Genomic DNA, 16147 nt, shown 5'->3' on the forward strand with positions numbered 1-16147 from the left:
GTGTGGAGTGAATTAATGAATGTTTCCAGGGCTCTACCTTCTGCCCTTTGCTCTCACTCTGCCCAGGTGGCTTGAACAGACTCATCCTTAACTGTGAATGCCAGGCCCCACTTCAGCTGAGACCATGCTCTCCATCCTGGGCCCCAGACCCGCTGGTGCATCTCGCTCCTGGGCTACCCTCTTCCCACACTCCCTGTTTCTGAACCCAAGCTCACCATCTTGCCTCACCTTTCCCAGGTGGGGCTCCATTAGTGCCTCAGTCGCCAAGGCTAGGGGCCCAGGCATCATGCTGCGCTTCCCCACCTCACCCCCTACAGCCAACCAGTTACCATGCCTGGCCTGACCAACCCACCTCTTAAATGTCTGTCCCCCACTCTCTCTCCCTGCAGCCTCTGCGCTGGTCCTGGCCTCTCCTCCCTCGCCTGACCTCAGTGACTTTGACCTGGCCTCCTCTTCTGCTACCCACCTTCGCAGGAGTCAACAGACTTTGTAAAGCATCAGTCATGCTACACACTGCCCCTGCTCAAAGCCCTTCACTGACTCCCCAAGATCCTTGACAGAGTCCAAGCCCTCTTCCTGGTATTCAAGACCCCTACCCTGTGGCCCCTGCTGGCCCCCTCAGCGTCACCATAGGACCAGCCCCTGGGCTCTGCGCTGGCCACACGGACCTCTGGATGTTCTCCTTACTGGACTGTGCACATGCTGTTCCCGCTGCGGAGAAGACAGTTCAGGAGGAAGCCAGATGTCCTCCCGGGAAAATGCGCTGATCCCATGCCGCAGCTGCCCCTTCGATGCCTCAGGAGGGCCCACAGACTCACCTAGGCCCCCAGCAGGACTGGGAGCTCCCGTGGCAGGGGCTTGTCTCTCTTGTTTATCCCTGTGTTTCCTGCCCCTGGAGGGCCTCACATGCAGGAGCTTAACGTTTCATTCCCCTCAACAAATACTTGCTCAGTCCATGAATAAAATGGAGAGGGGGTACACCAGAGGGCTTTACAACCCAAGCTCAGGCTCCGGCTGCCTTGGGGAGTTGGAAGGGCCGTGGGGTGAAGGAGCCTCTGCCCTGGCATAGCCTGGTCTGGTCTCATGAAGGCCCTCTGCATTCTCTCCTGCCCTGGAGGAGGCTTCCTCCCCTGGGGTAGCGCCTGGGGAGTTCTCTACGGAGGGCGGTGTGTCCCAGGGTCACTCCTCTCTACCTCTGACCCCGGCTCCCTGCCCATGAAGTGGGAGCCTCACCTGCATCAGGGTGCGCAGCGACTCCACATACGACTGCTCCGTGTCCAGCAGGGTCATGGTCACGTGCTTCCGCATGTCCTGGGGAACAGAAGGTAAAGGGTGGGCAGTGCACATGGGCCCAGAGAGCCCACCCACACCCTCTCCCTGGCCTTTACGGTTTGCCACCACCCAGGGCTGCTGGCTGTGCTCCAAGGTGCCCCGGACCTCCATTATGCCAGCTCTCTGCTCACATGCTCCTACTGCGGGGAGGACCCTGCCCTGCATCTCCCTCCTCCCCAGAGTGCTCCTGGCTCTTCCACCCCCTCCCATGGGTGTTTACTTTTGGGCTCCCCTACTGGGCTTCTGAGAGGGACTCAAAAAAAAAAATCAATAACCTCTCGCATTTGCAAAGGCTGCCAATTCTGAAAACCCCACCTCAGGCTCAGTGCTGTGGGGTCAGACCCCACCTGGCTGTGCTTCCCCCTGAGAGTAAAACTGTCGCCCCTGCTACAGATGAAGACAAGACGGCCCAGAGAGATGAGGTTGGCCCCAAAAGTCAGAGCTGGGAGGGGGCAGGATCACTCTCAGACAAGGCTGGGTCCCAGTTCTCTCATTAAGAGCTTAACTGAGCCCTACTCCATGTTAGGCTCTGTTCTAAGCATTATATATTATTTCATCTCGCTGACCACCCTGTAAAGTAGATATTACTATTCTTCCCGTTTTAAAAACGAGGAGAAGGAGACCCAAGTAGACACCAATGCCTCCATTCTGAAAATCTGATGAGTTGTAGTGTCCCTTTGGGATTTCCCAAACTCTGCACCCACACCCGCAGGGACAGGGCAGCCCCTATTCTGTGGGAAGACTTTTCTGGAAACCAGCCTGGGATGCCTTCCCTGTGTCCAACTTCCTGGGACTCGCTTCCTACTGCCCCTCGCCAGCAATCCCTGTGCCTCTGTGGCCCCTCCTCCAGGAAGCCTTCCCAGGCAGACTCCACCCCCGTCTCCTGTAAGTCTTTGGAGTGGTCCTGAGCAAGGCCCCTAACTCCTCTGGGTCCCAGATCGCTGGGGCTTATTCTTCCCTCTCCACTTCCTCCCAGGCCTCAGCTTGCCCAGAGCATCTACCTCAGGATCCAGCTACCAAGGCCTGCTGATCTGAGTGCACGGGGCAACGCAAGCTGAGTGTCCTCGTCTGCAGCATCCCTCCATCCCCACCCCAAGGAGGCCCTCAGGATAGGGATTCACAGCGGTGCCCAGGGTCTCTGTCAGCTGAGCAGACCCAAGCCCAGGACTGTCCAGCCTCCTGTTCCAGCCACTGCTCACCCCTTTGGCTTGTGGTATGCCTGCCTCAGGCCCCTGCCCCCCGCCCCACCTCTGACTCAGGGACTCAGGGGTTAGGCATGTCTTCAAACCTGTCCTATAATGAAGCACACTCAGAAAAGTGGGCTCCTATTCTAGAAGATCTGGGGTGGGGTGGGTGCTGACACCCCTTCGGCCCTGTGCTCTGTTGGATGAGAAGGCACCAGGCCCTGCCTCAGGGCCCCCAGCTCAGACCATCTATTCACAGCGCTTCTGAGGCTGTTAAAAACAATCAGGGCAGCTTCCAGCAGAAGGTAGCATGAGCTGGGCCCACCCTAGGATGGAGTTTGGGAGAGCATCCAGGTCCAAGGAAAAGCCCAGATCACCCCCCTCCCCTTGTCCCCCAGGGACATCTCAGCACTTCACAGATACGGCCTCATTCCAGCCTCACACTCAGAGTTCTATGACGCGGTGCTGTCACCTTCACTTCCTATAGGTGAGGAAGTCAAGTTAGAGAGGTGGCATGGCTTGCCCAGGTCACACAGCCAGAGCCCTGTCCTGTAGGGCCAGGACCAGCGTCCCCTCAGCTGCCTCAATCTGACTCTTAGGGCCCCAGCACCCGGAGTTCTTGCCCAGATTGACCAGCCAGCTGTGGGCCACGGGGTCTCCAGCTCAGACCTTATCAGCTATGAGACTTGGGTGGTTACCTAAGCACTTGAGTTTCCACATTCTCCTCTACAAAATGGAATAATACCTCCCTCCCAGAACTGTGAAAACAAAGCTACAGGGAGAGAACAGCGCTCTCCAAACACACTGGGCCTGCACGATCCCGTCTTCCTCCACCTCAGCGAGGCATTTATCTATGTCCATCTGTCTCCCTGGTGGTCACAGGGCTCCCTGAGAGTCGGAACGGGCCTTAGGGGCGCTTACCCCCTTGGCCCGGCCCTGCCAGGCGCAGCAGTGAGGGCCATGCAGGGAGGCCTCCTAAGGGAGGCAGGGCTGATGCTGGGCCATTAGGCCCGGAGGCTGGGGCAGTTCATGCAGGGAGGCTGTCTGCAGTGCCTGCCTTTCCCAGCCTCCTCTCTGCTTAAAAGCACAGCAGGCTGTCACTCAGCTGTCAGGTAGAGGCACAGAAAACAAGGCCAGCTCCCTGTCACTGCACAAGCACCCTCTGCACATGCCCAGACACGGGTGAGTGTATGTGGGGGTGGGGGCTGAGGGGAAGCAGCGATGGGCAATGCAGCTGTCAACCAGATCTGCAGGCCCACCTGTTCTGGGCGGGACAGCCCTGTAGGCCCAGCCTCCGCTCCGAGTCCCTCATCCCTCAACAGCCCCTACCCCAGCCCTTCACTACATGGGGCGCTGAAGTGGGAAGGGAGGTGGGGGCTGAAGGGGTACAGCAGGAAGAGGGGGAAGGGGGGCTCCTCCTACCTGTGTGCCTGGGACATCACGACCCAAACCTGAGACCCCAATAAACAGGGCATGAAGACAGAGACACATGCACGCAGAGAGAAGCCATAAAGGCCAGACACTCCACAAAGAGACAAAAAATGCAGCCAAGTCACCCAGCTGAGAACCAGGGCCTTCAGCCCAAAGATAAGGTGGTGGGGAGAGAAACATACAACATAGCACAGGAAGGAAGACAGAACCACAGTCCCCACTGGAGTTGGGGGAGCAGATCGATCCAGGCCCAGACACACAAAGCCATGGACACAGCCCCTGAAGCCTCTCTCGTCCTGAGGGAGCACATGCTGACCCAGGAACGGACACCTCAGCGGGACACCTCCAGGCCTGTGGGTGCAGTGGCAGGGCGCCCCCTCTCCCCGCTCAGCACATACACACACATATACTAGTACACACACACACTAGTACACACACACACACACACACACACACACATAGTACTGAATTGGGTGCCCACCTCCCGCAACCTCAGTTCCATGACTCCCAAAGCCCCCGCGCAGCCCCGCCCCCAGGCTGCCACACTGCCACACACACACACACACACATAGTACATACATACACACACCTGCAGACTCCCTCAGGCCCCTTCTTGAGCCGGGGACCCAGGCCGCCCCAGGCAAGGGTCGCTCTCTGCATGCTGACCATATCACTGTGTGAAGCACTACTGGGTCTCGCTAGGCGGGGTCTCAGGGTGCAGGCCTCCCACCCCAGCTGAGTTTGCCAGCCCTTCTGCCATCCTAAGCTTGCATCCTGGTGGCACCCAACCCCAGTGCTCTGCAGCCACACCACCGCTGCCCGGGCTCCTCACACACTTCCAATCCTCCCTGCCCCCATTCCTTGCCACGGAGCCCCCAACCCCCGGGTCAGGCAGCTGATGTGTCTGATCCCATGTCCCCCGGTCCTGCGCCCCAGCATCTGTCCATGTCTCCCCCAGGCCTGGGTCAGATGGATTTTAGGGCTGGGCCCAAGTTCCTGGCTGCCCCTCCCTCTCCCTCTCCCGGTACCTGGGCCTCCCCAGGTTCCTCAGCGTCTGCGCTGCTGTTCTCGGCGGGCTCCCCGGAGGCGGCGGCCGGGCCCAGATCGCGCATGTCTTCCAGCGCGATGGTGAACTGGGCCAGGGTCTTCACCATCTGCAGCATACGGCCGACCTGCCACCCGGGCGGGCGGGACGCCGGGGCCCCTCCCTCCCTCAGAGGGCTCAGCCCTGCCGCCGCTGTGCGGTCACAGCGTCAGTTATCTCTCCGGTCCAGCGGACACATCACCTCTGAGCACACACCAGTCGGTGCACGCCCATGGGTAAAGGCGAGTGCACTCGGTGACGCACTTTTTGTCCCCACCTGCACCCACGGAGGCACACACAGGGGCATGCACATACCTACACAGAACAGGCCACATACATGGACACCTGCTCTCCTGCCTAGATTCGTATCCACGCGTGGGTGAGAGCCAAGAGCACATACATCAGCACAGTCCTGTACAAACCTAAACCCTGACAAGCATGACCCCGACCCAGTGCGGCACACTGGTGCACACGTGTTTCCATGTCCACACTACTATAGCCAGACACAGACATATTCAGAGATGCACACAGACGCCTGCCTGAACACGGACACTGTCCTCCCCTGGCGAGCACTCGGGCCTGACCGAGGGGCTACCAGGGAAGGGCTCACCCCCAGTATCCCTCCTCCCACCCCACCGAGCCCACCGGTGTCCTGTACTTGAAATAGTCCTAGAGAGTTCAGTCCTATCCCTCTCCACCCCCCACAACCCACCCCCATGGGGAGGGGCTGAGCATTTACACCCTGCACCACCACCGTCCCCTCAAATCCCAGGTACTGTCAGATCCTATCCCAGACCCCTTAACCAGGACGGGCGCGGGGCGGGGTGAACTTGTTTTGCACCAGCTCCCACCCCCCACCAGGGGGCCGCTGGTACACCCTGCAGCTGGCTGCGGGGAACCCTTTGCTGTGCCTCAGCTCTGGCTGGCTTCAGACTCCATGCTTCCCTGTGTACTGAGAGCTCCCACGCTCACCAAACCCTCAACTGACTCCCTCCTTCAAACCTGCTTGTAGCTGGACTTCCTGCACAGTGGAGACCTCCTGGCTCCATCATCCAAACTCTCTCCATCCACCGCCCCCGCCCCTGCTTAATAACTTCACCACTTCTGTTTTAACGTGTGGAAGCAGACCAGACTCTCCTGCCTCACTCAGGGGCTTGGCCCAGGCCTCTTCCCTCTCCTCAGGAGCACGTTTTCTTTTCTTTTAAGACTGTCTTAGTGCAAATGTTACCTCCTCAGGGAAGGCCTCCCTGATCCACAGATTAGGTCGGGTGCACTTGCTCTCAGATTCTGTTTTTCTTAACCAGGTGTCATTTGTAATTTACATTTGAGCAACTGCCAGATTGATGCCCATCCCTGGGAACTGTAGCTTACCTCTGGGCCATCCCACTCTGCACAGAGCGCTGGCTAATACACAACCCCCATTAACTCTTCCTTTTCCCTTCTCCTCACACAGCAAGCCAGCCCAAAGTTCCTGCTCACAACCTCCCCTGGCATCCCCACGGAATAGGCTCAACCTCTCCTGCTGGCCCTTTCAGCCTCCTGTCCCCCTCTGCCCCACTGTCTCCCCTCCCCCTGTTCAGCCCTCAACCGGGTGAGTCCACCTCCAACCCATCCACGGGAATTATTCCTCATCCTCTCCTGAGAAGGCAGGACTCAGGCTCTGGCAGCCCTGGCCAGCTCAGAGTCCAAAATACCTAATACTAAAAATTTAACTCCCCAATAGACAGCTCCCAATAGCCAATAGTCAAAACAGGACCAGAGAATTCCCAGGGAGAACCAGTGTGACCCGCACCTGGCAGCAGGCCCCAAAGCAGTGAGCACCACAGGTGGGGATGCTCCCAGAGGCTGCACTTGGGGGCAGAGCCTGACACCTGAGAGGTGCTCACCAAGTGCTAAATCTGTGCCACATAAATGATGGGTGAACTTCTCTGTCTCCCCTCGGCTCCAGGAAGGCCGGGCCCACAGTCACTGTTGAATCAATCTGCTGAATGAAAGAATGAATGGAAGGCCTGGCCAGGCGTAACTCAGTGCTCGAGCACAGATCAGTGATGGCGAACCTTCTGAGCTCGGCGTGTCAGCATTTTGGAAAACCCTAACTTAACTCTGGTGCCGTGTCACATATAGAAATTTTTTGATATTTGCAACCATAGTAAAACCAAGACTTATATTTATGATATTTATTTTATATATTTAAATGCCATTTAACAAAGAAAAATCAACCAAAAAAAATGAGTTCGCGTGTCATCTCTGACACGCGTGTCATAGGTTCGCCATCACTGGCATAGACCTATGAACCAGGAGGTCACGGTTCAATGCCCAGTCAGGGCACATGCCCTGGTTGCAGGCTCAATCCCCAGTGGGGGTGTGTCTGTGTGTGCAAGAGGCAGGCGAGCATTGATTCTCTCTCATCCTTGAAGTTTCTATCTCTCTCTCCCTCTCCCTTCCTCTCGGAAATCAATAAAAATATATTTTTTAAAAAAGAATGAAGGCATGAGCATGTGCTCTGTACAAACTGCCCTTCTGGTCCCACTCTGCAGTCGTTCTCAAAGTGTGGTCCCTGGACCAAGAGCTTCATGCCTCCTGGAAATATATTAGGAATTCTCAGCTCCCCCCAACACCCTACTTACTGATCTAAAACTCTGGAGTGGGGCCCAGCAATCTGTGCACTGGCAGCATGAACTTCAACACCTACAGCCTGTCTGGTCACCACATCCTGCTCTGGGAGTGGGTTCTTGCCAAGCCCCCTCTGCCCCTGGGAGGCAGGAACAAGGGTCCTCCTCTGTCTCCAGTTTGGATCAAGAAAACGAATGAGTCCTCTGCCTCTTATCCTCCCAATGGGATGGACTGTGGGCTTCCCGGGGTGGGGCCTGCTCCTCCTCCCTCTCCTCTCAGGGCTGGACACAGGGGGCAGAAACTGGGACAGCCAGACCAACTGACTGAGTTACGGTTTGAGCAAGGAGGATGGACACACCTCTTGATCTCATCCAAACAGCCAGGAACCAAAAATAATCCTATACCAGCATGCGGGCTCGTGGTCAGCAGGCCACCCCTGGTCCACTGCTCGATCATTATAGCTATTTAATCCACCGTTAGCTTTCATTCAGAACACCTTTCCCCCACCTGACCCTCTCCAGCCTCATTTCCGGAGTAGTTGGGGGGTGGGGGGGAGAGGCCGGAGGCATAGCTTGGGCTCGTGAGGTGTATCCATTCCCTCAACAGCTCCAGCAGGCCTGGTCCTGCAGAAATAAATCCACTCTGGCTGGTATCTAGGAGCTCTCAGACCACACTCAGAAGACTCAGCAGAGGGAGTCACTGCTGCCTTGGGGGTACAGGGAAGGCTTCCTATAGGAGGCAGGGTTTGAACAAGGTCCCGAGGTCAAGAAATCTAAAGATATGTGGGCGCCCAGCCTGGAGAAGGGGGTGGGGATTGGTGCCAAAGACACTGCTTGCTGCTGTTTCATTAAAGATGGCTAATTAGATCCCAGCCTGTTGCCATGGCAACAAAGGGGTGGGTGAGAATATGAAAGGAAGCTGATAGAAGGACCAGGAACACACAGCTGCGTAATTTGGTTGTCCAGGGTGTCCATATCGCAGCACTGGAGCCTGGAGTCTGTCAGGTGAGGGACTGAGGTGGGGCTAGGGAACACCTTGTGTAGGTCTGCTTTTGTTGTTCCCCTGAGCTCCTGTTTCAGGCGCTGATTTTTCCTTTTGGGTCCCTGCAGTTGTTTGGGTGAGCCTGGCTCAGAACAGTTTTTATAAGTGTATGAGGTGCTGGGTAAAGGTCTACCCAGCCCTCCTCTCCAACCTCACACCCCACCACACATACACCCCTCCCCCTCCACACCTCACACCCCATCACAACACATACACCCCTTCCCCCTACCGTGTGCCAGCCCTGAGAAACACCTAACCCTCCCTGCCTCTACCAGGTCTGCTGATAAGCTTCCTCATCTCCGACAGAACCCCCAAACCTTGCTTGCCTGCCTCTGTACACACCCCCACCCTGTGCTGGGACACTGCCCACTTGGGGCCACTTGGTCTTACAGCTGGTGCTCGACCAATTGGGGACCCAATGCTGAGAAAGGACATATGGAAGGACAAATGGATGGATAATGAATGGCTGAATAAGTGAAAGGATGGGCCGAAACCGGTTTGGCTCAGTGGATAGAGCGTCGGCCTGCGGACAGAAGGGTCCCAGCGTCGATTCTGGTCAAGGGCATGTACCTCGGTTGCGGGCACATCCCCAGTAGGAGGTGTGCAGGAGGCAGCTGATCGATGTTTCTAACTCTCTATCTCTCTCTCCCTTCCTCTCTGTAAAAAAATCAATAAAATATATTTTAAAAAAAAGAAAGGATGGAATGATGATAGAGGAGTAAATAAATGGATTGGTGAACAGAATGATGAATGAAATGACGAATGCAGGCACAGATACATATGTCAATATTAGTTCACTGAGTTTTATTTTATTCCTTTGTTGACTAGCTCAATAAGTATGTATTGAGTACCTTCTAGGTACCAAGCACTGTGCTAGGGATTAAAGGTGAGAAAAGAGGACTGTGCCTGCTGGGCACAAAGGAACTGAAAAAGAAATGACAAGTGCCGTGCGGGCTGTGAAGGAGAAACGCAGGCTCTGAGGCCAGGGTCCCATCTAGCCCTCACATCTGCGTGGCTCTACAGAAGTATCTGCCAGGGGAGTCTGGGCTCCGGGGCCACCCAAACTGGAACACTGGGAACTCCATAATCTTAGAATTCTCACCCTCACTAATGCTGTTTGAACACTTGTCAGGTGCCAGGCATCCCAGGGCTTTCCAAACCCTGGCTGGCTCCTTTAATCCCCAAAGCACCCCAATATCAAAGGATGGTTGGTTACTGTCACTCTCCATTTTCTTTTTTAAATATATTTTATTGATTATTATTATTATTATTTTTTTTTTTTTACAGAGAGGAAGGGAGAGAGACAGAGTCAGAAACATCGATGAGAAAGAAACATCGATCAGCTGCCTCCTGCACATCTCCCACGGGAGATGTGCCCGAAACCCAGGTACATGCCCTTGACCGGAATCGAACCCGGGACCCCTCAGTCCGCAAGCCGATGCTCTATCCACTGAGCCAAACCGGCTTCGGCCTGTCACTCCCCATTTAAGGTTCAGGGGGGTCACCTTACTGGAAAGGGGAGGAGACCAGTGGCTGCCTCCAGGCCCCATGTCCCCCCTTTTTTTTTCATCTTCACCAGAGGATATGCTTAGAGAGAGGAAAGGGGAGAGGAGGAGAGAGGGGGGAGGGGAAGAAGAAGAGAGAGAAACATAGATCCGCTGCCTTCGCCACTCTGGAGACCGGGGATCAACCCGCAACCTAGGCATGCGCCCTGACCCCAGAATCGAACCAGCAATCCCGGCAACACTTGGGGGCACCACAGGCAGACGCTCAACATAAGGGTGTGTTCAGAGGCAGACAAGCAAGCCCTGAGCCACTGTAGCTGGGCTTGTCTTTTATAGGCCCCATGTTGTTAAACCACCACCTCCTGGGAGAACCCCTCCACCTCCCCTGGCCTCACGCACTCAGCTCAGCCTCATCTGTGTTAGGCAGCGACCCAGCAGGTGCTCCTGACGCAGGTGGTTTTGGTGGGAGACAAAATGCTGCCCATGAGCCATGCGGAGACCCTCTTTGTTGGGAACCGAGCCCTGGCTAGTAGTCCACACGGACCACCTGACCCCACGGATGTCCATGGACACGGAGTCAGTACCGGACGTTCGCAATCTAGTGGGCCATCCATTTCACTGATGGCCACTCATGTCCTTAGCTCCATCAATGAGACAAAGGTTCCAGAAGAGGGACTTCTTGGTATAAAGACTGAGGGCCAACTTGAACAAGATCGCTGGGGCTCAAATTCTGGCTCTACCATGTCCTCATGATGTGACCTGAACCACATTCTTCCCCTCCTGGGGCCTCCGTGTCTCCATTTGTTCCTGAGGCCCCTTCCCTCTTCTTCCCTCTCTTCCCCAGGCAGTCCCACGTCATAGCCTATCCCCTGCAAACCCTCCCTTCTCGAAGAAAGCGTCTCTCGAGGCTCCACAGAGTTCCCAGGCTTCCTAGGCAGCTGCAAGGACAGCGTCCAAGCCACAGGCTCCCCAGGGACTGGCTGTTCCGGGTAGCCCCAGAATTCTGTGGAATGAGCTTTGGGAATAGAAAGGAGCGATCAAGTGCCTCAGGAGCCTCAGGTCCTTCCTGTCAAAGGGCCACTGCCCTGCTTAGGTGGGCCTGTGTGCACTTGGAGGTGCGGCTATGACTGACACCACATGGGTCCCGTGGGACACATCCCCGTGCCTGTGTATGCCCGTCGTGGTCTAGTGCAGCCGTCTGCGGACCATCGGTTGGCGACCGCTGCTCTAGTGCACAGCCTGTCTGTGGGTGATGGTCCGTGCAGTTCTGTGGCAGAGTAGGAAAATGAAGGGACCACTCCAATAATAACCCAAAATAGCTATAACTCCTGTTTACTAAAAACTCACTACGTGCCAGGCAGTAGCTAAGTACTTTACATCACTCTCAATTCATCCCCCTAATCATCCCAGGGAGGTGCGGCAGACTGCATTTCTCGGCGAGCTATCACATTTCCCACCCCACATGCTCTTCTGACAGTGAGGCACTGGCCCTCTTCCCACAGGGTGATGAGCGTTAAGTCCCCTCTCCTTGAAACTGGATGGACCTTTGTGACTGCCATGGCCAACAGAGGACAGCAGAGGGACACTCTGTGACATCCAAAGCCAGGCCACACAAATGCCACGTACAGTCAACTCTTGATTTTGCGGCCCTCGATGTAACTTAACAGGTTCTTTTGGTTATTAATTCACTGTTATTGTTAACAAATTTGAGCAAATAGGCCAAAAGTTGGAAAAAACACTGTAGTAATTTCGCTGGCATTAAATATTACATATGTACAACTATAGTCTACATATTTAAATCCAAGAGTCACCGCTCATAAATGATGTTGAGCAAATTATTAGCAGGTGATCACACCAGGCCCCTTGTGGTAACTGGCTTCCTCGTTGTATGGTGTGACTTTCTACAGCGATTTTAACAGTGGGGGCTGATGTTCTGACATGCGCTAAGCCACACCCAGCCGGGTGCAGTGGTTCACTTGAGATGATTGGTGAATGCACGCTTTTACCAGGCCTATTCAGCATAAATTTAAAATTACTGTAATACATATAGAAAACTTGTCTGTGAAATTAAACTTTTCATAAATACTTAATTTTTAAAAATATATATTTTTATTGATTTCAGAGAGGAAGAAAGGAGAGAGAGAGAGAGAGAAGAAACATCAATGATGAGGGAAAATCATGGATCGGCTGCCTCCTGCACACCCCACACTGGGGATTGAGTCCACAATCCAGGCATGTGCCCTGACCGGGAATCAAACCATGACCTCCTGGTTCATACATTGACACTCAACAACTGAGCCACGCTGGCCGGGCATAAATATTAATTTTAATTACACGAACAAGTCTACATAAGTAAACTAACAGGTAAACTAACGAATTTGTCGAATTTTTAACATATGCATTCGGAAAACCTACTTTATTATGTAATGGACTTTCAGCTTTAACAGACAGCCCCTCACCCGAGTTAGTTGTCATATCGAGGTTTTACTGTATTTCCACATTGCTCTCTTGAGTTTCTCAACCTTTTTAAAAATATATAGCCTCACCCGAGGATATTTTTCCATTGATTTTTAGAGAGAGTGGAAGGGAGAGGGAGGGACAGAGAGAAACATCGATGTCAGGGAGACACACTGGCTGGTTGCCTCCCACACGCACCCAGGCCAGGGCCAGGGAACCTGCAACCAAGGCACTCGCCCCTGACCAGAATCGAACCCCGGGCCCTTCAGTTCAAGGGCCGACGCTCTATCCACTGAGCCAAACCAGCTAGGGCAAGTCTCTCATTCTTGGAACCCAGCTGCCACGTTGTGAGGAAGTCCAGGCCACATGCAGAGGCCATGTGTGGGGTATTCCAGCTGACAGCCCAGATGAGGCTCCGCCCAAATGCCAGCAAGAATGTCAGATTTGTGAGGGAGGATGCCTAGAAGGCGATTTCAGCCCAGCCACTTTAATGCTCATTTAATCCTAATACCAATCCTCTGAGCTACGGATTACTATCACGGCCTTGACAGATGAGTAAACCAAGGCCCGGAAGTGAAGCTACTTGCCCGAGGTAATGAAGTCTGATGTGGAATTTGATTCTGACACTCAGCACACCGAGAGGCCTGAGCGATTTCACCATGGCAACAAAGCACATAAATGAGGAGTCAAGCCAACCCCAAGCACCTGGCACAGGTGGTGGTGGGCTGGGTTCTCTTCCCGGGATGACTGGGAATAGCGAGATGGAACAGGAGGGAGGGCGCTGTGTCTGCCTCCCCACCAAGGGGAGGTCAGTAAAGGCAAAGACCTGCTCTCCGTGTTCACAGCTGTGGCCCAGGCATACAGTAGGTGCACAATACGTATCAGTTGATTGACTGACTTGCTCTGTGACTTTCACCAAGTTGCTCCCCACTCTGGGATTCAGTTTCCCCCTCAGTGAATAAGTGAGGGGGGAGGGGTTCAGGTGGATGCTAACTTCCCCACCAGGCTCCCTGAGGGAGGCGGGTCAATGAGGCCATGCTCAGAGATGGCAGATGGACAACCTGACCCCCCCTCCCCCCGCCCCATTTCCCTGCCAGGATCCAGGCTTTAGTGAGGAGGCTGGGGCTCCGGAAACTGAACTTCTACCAGATGTCCCACAGGTGGCAGCAGAGGCCCGCCTGGCAGGGGCTATGGTGCATGGGTTTGATTTTAACATGTATTTTTTTACATGTGGGTTTCCCCCCTTTTTTTTCTTTTCTCTCCCTTGCCCCTTCCCCTTATGTACAAGAAGATACAGCTGGATCTTCCAACCTGGGAAGAAGTTTTTTAACGTCATGATAATGGCCAGAAGCAGGAGGTGGGGCGAGGGTGGTGGTGGTGGTGGGGGTGGGAGGATGGATAGACAGACTCCAATAGATATGAAAACATCTCCTGATGAGCTAGTAAGCTCTGCATAGCTTCACCTCCAGGGCCCAAGAGGCTGGGACTATCACTTCCATTTTACAGGCTGAAAAAAACGATCCCAGCTCTTCTAGGCCCCACATCTGAGTCAGGGGGCAAGTTGCCTCAACCTTGAGGGGAAGAAGAGATGCCATTGGGAATCTGATGAAGTCTCGAGGTAGGATTTGCTAAATCTGGCAACCTTAGATCCCAGGAAATGCACCCACCACTTCTGCCCATAAGAGTGGTCTGGCCTGTGGTCCCAGCTCTGGATCAGAATTTGTGGATAAGCCAGCTTCCAGAGTCTTCCCCTCCCAGTACTAAAAGTTATTTCATTCAAAACGTTTAAACTTGGCTCATCGTATATGTGCTGCCGAAGCGAGCACATAAACTTTGCTCATCACAGAACACTGCACAGCGAATCGGGCCCATGCGGTTGGGGGCCAGTACCACTACCTTCTTGCTGCTACAAACATCACTTCCCTTCAGCCTATTTCCTGAAAAATGAGGGCGAACACCTACTGCACAGTAGGTGCTCTGCAAAGGAGGGCGCCTTCCCTTGCCACCACCCAGTTCTCCAGCCTGCAGGGAGGCTGGGGTGAGGGATCGTGAGAACGGAAGTTATCCAGTGTCTGTGTCCAGCCCCTTCTGTCCTCTCCTTCCCTCCCTCGGACACAGGCACAAGCTGGGGGGAGGGGGAGAGAGCTACATTTGAGTGTGTGTTGTTGGGGTGGGATGGGGTGTCCCGCCTCGAGCGGAAGATGATTCACTGGGCTATGGGCCAGGCACCCTGGGAAAAGCCAGGCCAGCCTCAGGCCAGAGCCCCAGGGAGCTAAGAGGCAGGGAGGAGGGAGACAGGGCCTGTCTGAGCTGTAGCTATAGTCCTGGGGTCTCTCGAACCCCTCCCCCACCCCCACCCCCACCAGCCAAAAGAGGCCATCTTCCCCACTTACCAGGTGTGAGAAATCTATTCAGGCACCACCAAAGGCCCAGGGGAGACTGAAGTGTTATCAGCTCCTACTAACCTAGTAATCTGACCTCTGTTCTAGGCTTGGAACTGATATAACAAGGCAAAGGTGCTCCCTCCCCTTCGAGCTCAAAGACTTCGGCATCCTTTGGTACATACATATTTGCGAATTAGTGCATGGATGACAGCAAGTATCAGTGTAATGAATGCACAGAACAAGTTTGGAATGTCCATGTTCAATCCTCTCTTGAAGATTCCTTCCCATTTTATGGACCCCGAGGTCCAGAGAGGGAAGAGTCTCGTGACCCTCCAGGGCAGCAGGCAGTCAGCTGAGGGTAGATCCAGGCCTTTGGGTCTCTTCCACTATAGTTTGTCCAAAGGGGACCAGCCAGCTGAGAGGCAGTGTGGCCCCCATCTTCTCTGCCCCTCCCCTATTCTAAGACCTGGGGACATTCCCAGAGGGGAGCAAGTTCTATCCATCAGTCTAGGATGGTGGAGATGACCAGTGACCATGCCTTGCCCAGATCCCTCCACCCAGCCTCCAGGGCGCTGTCACTGGGCCTGGGCCATGCTGGCAGAAGTGGTCTCTGCCCTGGGCTGATCAGAGGCAGCCTCAGCTCCTAAGCCTTTTTGCTCTCTATCAGCAACTACTGTCCAGCCTTAGTGCCAGGACAGCAAGTCATATGTGCGTGTGTGTGTTGCACAAGATTCACAGCTGAAGGTCAGCTTGAGCAGGTCTAGACTCGACTCTCCCAAGGCCCCAGAACTGGAGCCACCTCTTCCAGGAAGTGCCGGGAGTCAGTCCATCCTTGCTGTTTCAAGGGACCTGGCATATTCTTAATATGTTTGCTCACCTTCTTGGCACTATGTGTTTTAACCAGGGTCACCTCTCTGAGAAAGGTTGTTTCCCCAGGTAGGGATTTTCCCCTGAAGCTAGGGAGGGAATAAAACCCCTTAACTAAGTGCCAGGTGGGTATGAACAATCACGCTTAAGCTACATAATCTTTCCTCCCTGGAATGCAGATAAGAAACGCCCTAAGCTTTGCAATAGAGATTGACAGGATTGACATCAACTGGTATAAATACAGATGTA

General features: G+C 54.5%; 1 protein-coding gene across 1 annotated transcript in view; it reads right to left on the reverse strand.

Moving 5' to 3' along the window:
* ARHGEF17 (Rho guanine nucleotide exchange factor 17) overlaps window positions 1-16147 on the reverse strand; it is a gene marked incomplete at its 5' end in the record, with an annotated part of 58691 nt that overhangs the window by 18353 nt on the left and 24191 nt on the right. The window contains one exon of the mRNA XM_006777971.2: window positions 1234-1311. Coding sequence (XP_006778034.1) covers window positions 1234-1311 — 78 coding nt within the window. The remainder of the gene's footprint in view (window positions 1-1233; window positions 1312-16147) is intronic.

Source organism: Myotis davidii, unplaced genomic scaffold (genome assembly GCF_000327345.1).
Source record: "Myotis davidii unplaced genomic scaffold, ASM32734v1 scaffold169, whole genome shotgun sequence".
NCBI classification, from domain to species: Eukaryota; Metazoa; Chordata; class Mammalia; order Chiroptera; family Vespertilionidae; genus Myotis; species Myotis davidii.